Raw genomic sequence first — 12,079 nt, forward strand, 5'->3', positions numbered from 1 at the left:
TATATGATAAATTTCGTTTGATATTGTAAATGCAGAATATCTATCCCAAATTTATAGACATACCGTACGAAAATAATAAGATAACATCTCTAATTTTTAGCTGTTTACATTCGATAAGAAACTAGGTCGCTTCCTTCTATGGCGGCTTATTCGGGTTAAAAAATAGAATATTTCTGAAACACCATAAAACATTCAGAGAAATTATTTGATTCGAAACTACAGACTTGGATTCATAAACACAAAGTCAGATAGACAAAATAATGATTTTACATTTTTTGAACAATGAAATTACCAGTAATTATAATTTTTTTTCTAAAATAATTTTTTTCAGGTAAGTCTTGTTGTCACAAGATTCACAAATAAAGAACTTTAGAAGAGAGCAGGTTTTTAGAATCACGAAATCAGATGGAGAAAACCATGCAAATCAGATTGAGAATGTGGGACTGGATTTGACTAATCCAAGGAAAGCCACTATCCAACACCACAAACCAGAACCCAATCCAGAACCCACAGGACAAGAGAAAGAGAGGACATCTAACAACTATAATTGTGAAGTTTTATGTGTTAAATAATTACTTTTGTTCATAAAAGCTTTTCTAAACAAAATTGCAATTATTACCTGAAATTATTACACAAATTTTGAATATTTGGTGAATAAAACGCATACTTTGAAGCCAAAAAGCCTTAATTTGTTTTCATTAAATGCTGAAAAAGAAATAGGGGGTGGGGATTTAAAATATATCAAAACTTTCTTATATGTACACTAACCCCTACTTTTTATGATACTATTAAAAGGAACCAAAATACCTAAAGAAACTGTGCAACAATTTTCTCAAAAAGTTTAATAGTAGAAATATGTTTTTCTCTGGTTTTTTGAGCAATTTCATGGGGAAAAAATTGCCTAATTTGGACACCGGTGTACGACATTTTTGGGTACAAGTTATCTAATTGGTGTTTATTTGCTCATATTTTGTTTAAAAAAATAACTTTGTAATACTTTCAAGTAAATCTAAGCCAAATTAGGTTGAAATTGATTTTATTTATAAGTTTATGAGGTATTTTTATGGTCTAATAGCTATTTTAATGAAATTTCCCATGCTCTATTTTGGCCTATGTTGGAGGGGTTGTATCTCTCTTAGATGAACACTAACATACAATTTTCTTTTCTTGAAATTATTCCTTGGATATTACACTTTCAGAAAAATAAAAGCATGTGGAAAGTTTAATGCACGTTTTTTTCCGTGTATCAGAAGAATACATCCTTAATGGCAATATATTTCTGGAATAAGAGAAAACCTGAAGGCACCTTTCATTTACTATATATCTAGGCCTGAAATTGACAAACCCAGGACTATCTAGTGTAATGAAATTACAATGTATACAAATTCGCAATAATTTTAATGGTATGTAACCATTTTGAAAAAATGTTAAATTCGCAAAAAAATCTTTAGTTGCCAGCTAAATAGTGTAATATCTTGATGAAATGTGTCTAAGTCAAAGATGTACAATGTACGTGTTTTAGATCGTGTGATCGTGTGTACATTTTGTGATATCTATAATGTAATGATGTGCATTCCTTTTCACAATTATTTGTTACTTATTCATATTCTTGGTGTTTGATTATAATTTTTCTTTTAAATATGACCTTTTTTAAATCAAAGGTACAATTTCTGATAAATATTTAAACTGAAAGTAACCCCAAACAGTAATTTAATTATTAAATCCCGTGTAAGTGCAAAAAGGTCAAGAATATGAGTATCGGTAAATAGCCTATCTCTCATTAGTTAGAGGGGAAAAGTATATATTCTAATAACTTTTTGTAATCATTTGGGAATGTTCTTCATCGTATATAAGATTGAAAACATTGAAAACAAATGTAGGGTGCAAAATTGACTAAAAATAATAGAGTTCATTTGACTATTTTTTTTAATGGTGGACTTATCTTTTATGTCAATTGACTAAAAAAGAAGTTATTCTTGAGAAATATTGTTTAATATTGTTCAGTTAATAAAGTCTATAAACGACGAGGCTTGAAGAGGTATTCTTGTGATTTTTCACATTCCTTTTATGACAAGTACCACTAGAAATATTTGAAAATGTGAAGTTGCAATATGTAATTACCATACCAAGTTTCACAGCCTGTACTAGATTTAAAAACAAGGAAACTTATCATGTGTTTTAACTGATTGATAAGCAAGTAATAATTTATCATTTTGAAAATTTGAAAATCTTGGGACAAAAACTTTTCCGACATAGGCTCGACCTTAAAAGTAGTGAAAATTTTAGATCACAGTGAGAATTCATAACACATTAATTTATCTATTAATCCCAGATGCAATGAATAAAACAAATATTAACTTTAATAATATTTATTGTAAAACAATGCTTACATTCGGTGGCAAGTAATTGTCACGATCTATTTATACATAGATGTAAATACGTCGACGGAATCTAGTGAATCACTACCTGCCTACTGACCTGGCGCGATAGCGCCCCCACATATGACTGTGGTGGTAACAGACCTCTTGGTACAAACAAGAGTGAATGCCACAAGGAATGATTCAAGTTCTGCCTCAGGCCCAAACTCTATACCTGCCTCCCCTGTAATACAACAACAACATGGGAATATCACCCCCAGGGGTAGACCCCAAAAGCCTGCCCTTGACAAGGATCAAGCTGGTCCCTAAGGTACAGTCCCTGAAACGTTCTACTTTCCCACCTGAACGGTGAACGAACGCTGAAAGAACGGTGAACGAACGCAGAGCGAACGGTGAGTGAACGATGTGCGAACGCTGAACGCAACTTATTGAACGATGTGTGAACAGTGAACGGTGAGTGAACGCAGATCGCGAACGGAGCGCCAAGTGAACGCTGAACGAACGGTGAACGCAAAGTGAACGATTTATTCGGAATGCCTCCGATCTTTTCCTTGCATTGAAATTATTCTATTATTCTATAATTCTAATTTCAGGTGCTAAAATATAAATAAACAATAGATTAATAAATAAATAAATAGTAAAAACAATTTTTTTCTGCAGATACATATGTTTTTAAACCGATATTTTAATAACGTGATTTTCATTGCCGTAAAACATGTGTATTTGTTACCGAATGCGTGTAGTTTAAGTATAAAATTAATCTACTTATGTGGACTTTAGAAGATAAAAACTACTTCTTATGAAATGAATTCATAACATTGTACCCGGTTGAAACAATCATACATGTATTTCCGTGCCAAGACGATTCTGAGTAAAATAACGGATTTTTTTTTAAATTCACAATTGTCTGTTAACATATTGCATAAAAACACTCGCATTTTAAGTTCGAATGCAGAATATTCTATATTTATGTGTCATTTTCATTCTTTTATCCAATTATTATTAATAGATTAAAGATATGTATTCCGTATTATTCAGTATTTTTGCACAGCTGAAACCAAACAAAAATTTCTGAAGTATGATATGATAAAATGAACTTGTTGATGAAATATTTTTATTAACAAAGTACTGGTCGAAAAAAAAAAAACACGATATTCTAATCCATTTGATGAAGCATTCTTGCAAATTCGACGAAATATTATTCGGTATTAACAAAGTACTGGTCGAAAAAAAAAAACACGATATTCTAATGCATATTTGTGAAGGATTGACGTTTCTGCTGGATCTGTGCATATGCGCGGGAAAAGCATCTCGAGAATCGTCATGTCGAGGAAACTATTTTCTGTGACGTCTGTTCAGTGAGGAACCAACATGACTGACAAATCGACCAATCAGATCAATGAGTTGCATTTTATGCATTTATGTTCTACATAAAATACTTTATGTTCCTCTGTTATTATGCAAGACAGAAGCCAAGTCAACTGAGCTAGGTTTTTGATGGATTAAAATTAAAATAACAACAGTAGTGAAAGTGATAAATTGTCATTTATTGAAGTAAATGACGCAAAACAAAATATAAACATATTATAAGGGGCTCAGACAAGACTAGAACAAACTTTGAAAGAATACAAAAATCTTTGGTAACATATCATGCAATCTGACCCCCTAAAATTACATATATCATAAAGCAGGCACTGATATGCCTGTCATCAAAAAAGGGTGGGTAAAAAGAAAATAAACGCCAAACAAATAAATATGAACACTAATATAGGTACATATATAACAAATATAATATAAGACGGTGGAAGAGAGGGGGATGGATGGAGGGTTTTTCGATAAAAAAAATCCTTGTAAATTTGTGTGGCTTTCTCCTTTGGTAAAAAATAAAACAATGGTCACGTGATTAGGAGAAGCCACGCTGATTGGCTGTAAATTAAGACAATGGTGTCATAGATTAAAATTAGGTAATTGATCCCGATCTAAAAAGTTATAAACATGAAACAACTTTACAATTACCAAGTAAAACATGATACCTTAGAAATAAATTATAACAAATAAAACAATTATAGTAAATATAACTCTGTCACATAAAGGATATTATTATTGTAATAATAATAACTTATTTATGTTCCTCTGTTATTATGCAAGACCGAAGCCAAGTCAACTGAGCTAGGTTTTTGATGGATTAGAATTAAAATAACAACAGTAGTGAAAGTGAAAAATTGTCATTTATTGAAGTAAATGACGCAAAACAAAATATAAACATATTATAAGGGGGTCAGACAAGACTAGAACAAACTTTAAAAGAATACAAAAATCTTTGGTAACATATTATGCAATCTGACCCCCTAAAATTACATATATCATAAAGCAGGCACTGATATGCCTGTCATCAAAAAAGGGTGGGTAAAAAGAAAATAAACGCCACAATCCAATTGCAAATTGGATCCACCCACCCAAGGCGACTTGGCAAGGCGCAATTTATAATTTGAGACGATTGTTTATAGTACATATAACGTTCATGTCAAATAATAAATTAGAAAAGAAACACATGAGTATCAAAAATGACAATATAATACAACCTTAGGTAATAAACAATAGTTCAATATAAAATATTTGTTACTTAGTATTTGACATTGAGAGCATGTGGTGGCCAGCAAGGAAATTATATTCAATATGCCCTTTAAAAAATGACTATATCCTATGCCTATGACTATATACCTATGATGATATGTACAAATATAAAAAGACTGAAAAATATGTCAGCAGAAGACTTCTGAACTGACATGTTGAATAATAACTTTTAGGCAGCAGAAGACTTCTGAACTGACATGTTGAATAATAACTTTTAGGCAGCAGAAGACTTCTGAACTGCCGTGTATTCCTAAAAAATTATGAATAGGACTTGGGAATAAAATACAGCAGAAAACTTCTGAACTGTCTCCTATAATATGACTGATCCAAATATGAGCAGCGACAACTTTCCTCTGCTCTTCAAAGTCTATGTGGTTATTTGTGACAGCAGAATACTTCTGAACCGTCTTAAAGTTTTAAAACTTATTGACATGGGGAACTAACACAGGGATATGGACTGAAATCTGCTCTTGTACAATTAGCTATATATGAAAAGACTGAATACGGATGTAGTGTTTGAAAGCATCAGAATTCCACCTTCCAAGCTTCTGAATGACATTGTCTGAGAAACCAAGTGAGGCTGCATGTGTTGCTGCCCCAATTCTGAAACTGTGTCCCTTAAATTGATCTGGACTTAATCCAATAAACTGAATTGCTGCTTTGAGGTGTGAAGTAACAACCGAGTAAGTAATCGGCAAGCCATCCATGGTCTGGAACAGTGAACCGGATGAATGTTTATAGAAGGCAAGGTATTTATACAATGCCTGAACGGGACAGTAAAGAGAATTGGGACAAGCTTGTAAGGAAATGATTATTGGGACATGATGTTTGTTTGTTTTATAATCTCTCATAACTATTTGAACTCCCTCTAATAGATTATTTTCTTGCTTGAATGTGATATCTAACCTTTGTAAAACACTATTTACAGCATTGATTGATTTTGCTGTTATCTCACCTAATCTGAGAAAAGCATGAAAAGCTAACAAGAAAGGTGCTCGCAACAGGAGTCTGAGCGAGTATTGAGACACAGTGTGTTCTAGAGCAACAATGAGTTTTTGTAAGATCGGTGCTGTGATAGGCAAGCGTGTGTCCCTCCTTGAGCCTACTGCCTTACACCCTTTAAGAATTTTCTTGGTCATAAAAGCTTGAGTAGGGTCTGGGATACTACATAATTTATGCATAAAACTGATAGCTGATATGTGGGAAAAAATTGTACTGGGTGAATAATTTTGAAGAAATAGATGACCTATAAAGTTACAAACATCTGTCACAGACACTGGAAGTGAGATGTGAGGGTTCCATGTAAGGAGCAAATTCCAACTTCTGCGATAAGCTTTAGAGGTTGATGATGACAGAGACGATTCTAGTAGTTTCAGGCAAACTGGATTCAAATTGTTAAGAGGTCCTTGGGAACTTCTGTCTGTACTGGACTGAGATGAGGAGCTATCTGGAAGGCTTCCTTTAATTTAAAGCGTGAAAGATGATCAGCCAGAGTATTTGATTTGCCTGCAATATGTTTCGCTCTAAAGAGGATGTTGTAGGAAAGTGCTGTTAGAACTAATCTGCGGATCAACTTCATAAGAATTTTGTCTTTACAAGTTTGTTTATTAATGGCGTGTACTATGGCCATGTTGTCGGTCATGAATAGGATCTTTTTGTTAGCTAATGCAGGACCCCAAATTTCCAGTGCTAACACGATGGGAAACAGTTCTTTTATCGCTATCTGATATTGTGCTAAATCTGGAACTTCCTCCCAACTTAATGCAAACCAACTAGTCCCCAAAACTGCTGCAAAACCTAATGAGCCTGAAGCAGCAGTAAATAACATTTCTTTATCAGAAGACGACCAAACATCGGGAAGTATAACTGACCTGCCATTATAAGATTCTATAAAATGTGACCACATATGCAAGTCTGCCCTAGCCTCACATGTCAAGCGGATGTAATGATTAGGGTTAGAGACCCCACACGTTAAGTCAATGAGGCGCCGCAAAAAGGTTCGCCCTGGAACAACAACTAAACACGCAAAATTTAGCAAACCTATCAAAGATTGTAAGTCATGTAAAGTTATTTTCTTCCTACATATTGCGGCTTGTAAACTGTGTCTGACTTTGTTAAGCTTAGCTTCAGGTAAACGACATAACAATTTATTAGAGTCAATCTCAATTCCATATATGGTTATCACAGTGGTAGGAGTAACTGTTTTTTCTTCTTTGATTGGTATGCCCGATTGTTCACAAATAGACAAGAACTTCTCTAAATCAGCTTGACATTTAGAGGAACCCTTTGGACCGATAAAGAAAAAATCATCCAACATATGAGACATTCCAGAGGCAGAAAATTTTTCGCACATTACCCAATGCAAACTGCTACTAAGACATTCAAAGATCTGACACGAACTACTTGCACCCATTGGTAGACACTTATCATGGTAGAACTTCTTGTTCCAAGAAAATCCTAAGAGTTTGTAATCATCAGGATGAATTGGAGTTATGCGGAAGGCATCCTGAATGTCTGTCTTAGCCATTAATGCGCCGTGACCAAATTCTCTAAGTAGGTCTGTTACAACATCTTAAGAGTCATACTTCACTTTTGAATTTTCTTCAGGTATCATAGAATTTACAGAGTTATGTTTTGGGAAAGAGAGATCATGGATTACACGGAATTTACCAGGTTCTGATTTAGGTACAACACCTAAAGGAGAAGAAACAAACTGGGGAAATGGTGGAGAGGGGAAGGGCCCAGCTATTCACCCCGATTTTATACCACAATTAATAAATTCCTGAATAACAGAAGGATGTTCGAGTGCACTTCTATGATTCCTAGATATTGTTGAAACTGGCATGCCTTTGCAGCCTAAGTGAAAACCATAGGTGAATCCATTTTTGATAACTGAGAGTTTGTCTTTGTCATAGCCTTGCAGAATTTCAAGTAGATTTTTTATTTTGATTGGAGTTGGGAGCTTTTGGTTGGGAATTCTGCATGCTGGATTTAGTTGAATCTGTGCATTTAAACTTGGGGTGGTATCCTTTACATTGCATGCAGATGTGCCGAAAGGGGCAGGGGTTTTTACTACAACGTTCTCCTCTATTGTATTGGAAACGAAACCTAACTCGAAAGGGCTGTGTTTGATTGTTGGATTGTTTGACAGGGAAAGCTTTTGATAGTGTGGCTGCCTTCAGCCTTAACTCCTGAATAGGTTGTTGCCATGGTACATTAAAACTCTCTTTTAGTTTCTGCTCATCGTATGAGCGAAATGCATTGTCCCCATGAAGTTGTTGAATTTCTCTTACCATGTGCCCATATTTTAAAAGATTGGGGGCTTCAGCAGGGTATTTTTCTATGTAAACTGCCGAAAACACAAAGAATGCATCTGTCCATTGAGAGATAGATATGGGGCTTTTACATTTTGGACTTTGGTGTAATTTGATGACCCCCGTGGAAATTGAAACACTCAAAGGTTCTTCTCTGGTATTTTGCAGGGATCGGAAATCAATGAATTCATTATTCCAAATTTTTGACTTAAGTTTGCTAGAAACTGAAGACCCAAGGGGAATGCCATCACTAACGATAGTAGATGAGTAAGGAAGATCAGAAGCCCTTGCTGGCTCACCTGCAAAAACTTGATCTAACAGAGTCCCCAAAACTGGTGTTGAACTTGACACACTGCTTGTCGGCTGCTGAGCTGAAAGTTGCTGAGCTGAAGGTTGTTGAGATGAAGGACCTGGTACTGAAGATGATTGTGGATCTGCTGTAGATTTTGGTAATGTGTCAGATGAATGAGAAGTAGCTGCTGGCACTGAAGGGGCCTCTTGAGGTTGAAGACTTAGTCCATTGTGTGCATGTGATTGTTTTAGAATAGCTGTAGCTAACTTGTCATAGTCGATATTTAAGATTTCATTTTGCACAGGTGGTTCCACAGGTGGCAGTTGTAGTGTTACGGCTTCACTAACATCTGTGCCAGTGGGTTGGATTGTCTTCCGCCTTTTGGTGGTTGTGGGAGTGGAGGACTTCTGTCCCCTCTTTGGAGGCATGGCTGTACACCTGAACATAAAGCATAATGAAAGCAATTAAAGAATATTTCATGAAACAATTCTTAAATGTCCAAACTGCCCCAGCAGAACAACTTTATAAATTTTTATATACACATGTATATATCTATATATAGCATTAGATACATGTGACCATGTACACATTATAAATGTAAAAAGTAAAACAGCTTCAATGCTGCAAAATATTAATTTTGATAAATGAGAGGGTAAGGGATAAACATTATATAAATGTTATTATCATACCCAATAATATAAAAGCTGAAAATAGATCACCAAAGGAGAATTTAAAGCTAGTCTGACCCATTTTTAAGATATTATTTTTCGGCTAGTTTAACATAGTAGAAGATTACAAACTAATACAAAGACAAGAAGCTATACTTCATAGAAATATTTTAGGTGGATGTTGCGTGTGGTCCCGCAACAGTTGAATATGAATATATCCATTAACAGAAATATATTCAGTAAACAGTAATGTCTTATGTGGATGCTACACATGATTAAGACCAACATGAACAAATATTGAAATAGAGTGTGCTTGATCCTTCATATACGAAAAAGTGCATATGAAAATAAAATAGTTTATATCATATTACTATGTTGTTACGTATGGCCCCGCAACATTAAACAGCAACAAACAATTAATACATGTGCAGTCATAAAATGATAATGCGTATGGTCCCGCAACATCACCACAGAATCAACTGCGAATAGTGTACATGAAAACAGTTGTGTAACGTATATGGTCCCACAATACAACAACCAAATAAGCATGTCTTAGGTGGTATGGTCCCGCACCAAAGGAAAATGCATACAACAATACACTCGTACAAGATGAAGCGTATGGTCCCGCAACATCCAAAGTAAGCATTCCGTAATGTGTATGGTCCCACAATACAAAGAGAAGTTGCTTACAAAGTGTATATACAGGAGTAAATAAATGCCTACACCAATCAAGTTTATATATGAAGCTGAATTAAATTTACTCCAAAAACAAACTAACTGACTAATCATCATCATGTATCAGTTATATAAGGCACATACAGCAATAAAACTTAAAGTTTATGACATAAACAAATGCAATGCATGCACCCAATGACTTGTGACTAGTAAATCACCGAATATTGGGGTGAATTCTTAATCAACAGGACATATCAAGTAAATCACTGTTTGTACTTAGTTATAATATTTTGCTATGTATATGTAAAGCAATTGAAACCAAGGTCAGAGTAGCAAATTTAAGCAGAATGATACTGGCCTGAAATGTGCCTATGCTGTAAGATAGCTGAGCGAACACTTCGCCAAAACCGGTGCATAGGAGAGGTGGTCACAACATGGGATGACTGGGAGGGGCATCGGAGATGAACCCCATCCTGACACAGAAATGACAAATCTGTCCAGAAGCCTCTATGAGGCCAGAAATGCACACCCGAAATGTTTGAGCACTGTTCCCGGAGCATGACATTGATGGCGATGATGCGTTCGTTGAAGTCCGGTGACGAGGCCCAAGGTTGGCGGCGCAGAAGTTGACCCACAATAACTGTTTGTATGCATATTCCGGAATGTAGATACGATGCTAAAGATAGAAAGTCACGTACAATCATTTCATTGGTATGCAAAAGAATGTCGTTTTCCCCAATCTGCATAAAACACACGTGCGGCAACATATCAAAAGTCAAGAAGTCTCTGGAACGAGCGACGCTCGAGATCCGTAGACCACCACGGGCCCGCACTGAAACACTGTAAAAATCCTGATGCAACTTTAAGTTCATTAAATCTGGATGCGAGTCCATATATCGCCGTTAACGAGTTACAAACGAATGTCCAAGTAAACAAATCCTGGGGAAATTCGGCTCTTCCATGTTGTGACACAAGTTCTCCCCAAACCGGTTCAAACCGGATCGCGCACCTTACGTAAACAAACAAAGTCACTTATCGAAACGTATCAAAACTTTTATTCTGTGGAGAAATATCCAGCAAATCACACTGAAAACTAAGCACATCGAAGGTAGAAAGGTTTTACCCTACCTAAGTTGCGTGAAACAAACTGGAAATACTGTTTTTCGATAAAAAATTTCCTTGTAAATTTGTGTGGCTTTCTCCTATGGTAAAAAATAAAACAATGGTCACGTGATTAGGAGAAGCCACGCTGATTGGCTGTAAATTAAGACAATGGTGTCATAGATTAAAATTAGGTAAATGATCCCGATCTAAAAAGTTATAAACATGAAACAACTTTACAATTACCAAGTAAAACATGATACCTTAGAAATAAATTATAACAAATAAAACAATTATAGTTAATATAACTCTGTCACATAAAGGATATTATTATTGTAATAATAATAACTTATACTGTACATGTGTTTTTCGAAAAGGCTAGGTTTTTAAATCACTTTCAGAAAGACGTGATGCATTTTTCCAAGCATTTTACACGCTAAATGCATTATGTACAATATTACCTACTAATTTCATGCTCACATTTACATACAAATGATTAACAATTATAATAAATAGAGTTTTCCCAAATTCATTGTCAGGTCCGTTTGTTAATATTTTCTCCGTGCTGTACTGTCAGTGAAAACACAATTTCATGTGACTATTCCTGAATATTTGCAGTACTATTCATTATCTCAAACCTACATGTAGTTAAAATACGTGTTACTGTAGAAATATTTTTAATGTGTTCTTGTCCTGTAAAAAACTTGGATTAATTGTTATACATCCATTAATAATTTGTCCTCTTTAAAATTACAACAAATTGATGCCGTGCGTGAAGCATTTGTACATTTTTCTTTTAGTTAATATTTTAGCATAGTTCTACATACATGAAGGTACTTAAAGTATTATTTTCCAGGGAAATTTCATGAAATAAGTAACAGCTGAGTTATAATAATAGAAATAATAATAAATAAAATAAATATCATAGATAATTTTTGCAATGAAATAATTATTCTTCAAACACGATATCTAAGTTATTTAATTAAAAAACATGTAAATCCTTACCATCAAAATGAT

The 12,079-nt window shown here is 34.6% G+C and overlaps 1 protein-coding gene across 3 annotated transcripts; it reads right to left on the reverse strand.

Moving 5' to 3' along the window:
- Positions 1 to 4,587: 4,587 nt before the first annotated feature.
- Positions 4,588 to 11,195, reverse strand: LOC134263599 (uncharacterized). 3 transcript variants are annotated; one of them, XM_062745986.1, is made up of 3 exons: positions 10,320 to 11,195; positions 8,306 to 9,056; positions 4,588 to 6,471 (listed from the first exon to the last, which is right to left on the reverse strand). In XM_062745986.1, the coding sequence occupies exons 2-3, from the start codon at positions 9,044 to 9,046 to the stop codon at positions 6,400 to 6,402; spliced, it is 813 nt and encodes a 270-aa protein (XP_062601970.1). In that variant the 5' UTR covers positions 9,047 to 9,056; positions 10,320 to 11,195; the 3' UTR covers positions 4,588 to 6,399. The 3 variants fall into 3 exon arrangements, with proteins under 3 accessions (XP_062601970.1, XP_062601968.1, XP_062601969.1); XM_062745984.1 differs by having other exon boundaries at positions 8,626 to 9,056; positions 10,320 to 11,194; XM_062745985.1 differs by having other exon boundaries at positions 8,626 to 9,056; positions 11,090 to 11,181.
- Positions 11,196 to 12,079: the final 884 nt, after the last annotated feature.

This window comes from Saccostrea cucullata, unplaced genomic scaffold, assembly GCF_032062105.1.
Source record: "Saccostrea cucullata isolate Sc308-1 unplaced genomic scaffold, CSIRO_AGI_Scuc_v1 ctg1737, whole genome shotgun sequence".
Classification (NCBI taxonomy): Eukaryota; Metazoa; Mollusca; class Bivalvia; order Ostreida; family Ostreidae; genus Saccostrea; species Saccostrea cuccullata.

Excerpts from the sequence above, each read along its gene's own strand:
- LOC134263599 (XM_062745984.1), bottom strand. The coding sequence starts at position 9,046 with ATGCCTCCAAAGAGGGGACAGAAGTCCTCCACTCCCACAACCACCAAA. Across the intron at positions 6,472-8,625 it reads GTTAGATCAAGTTTTTGCAG|GAAGCCTTCCAGATAGCTCC; the intron begins GTGAGCCAGCAA and ends TTTAAATTAAAG.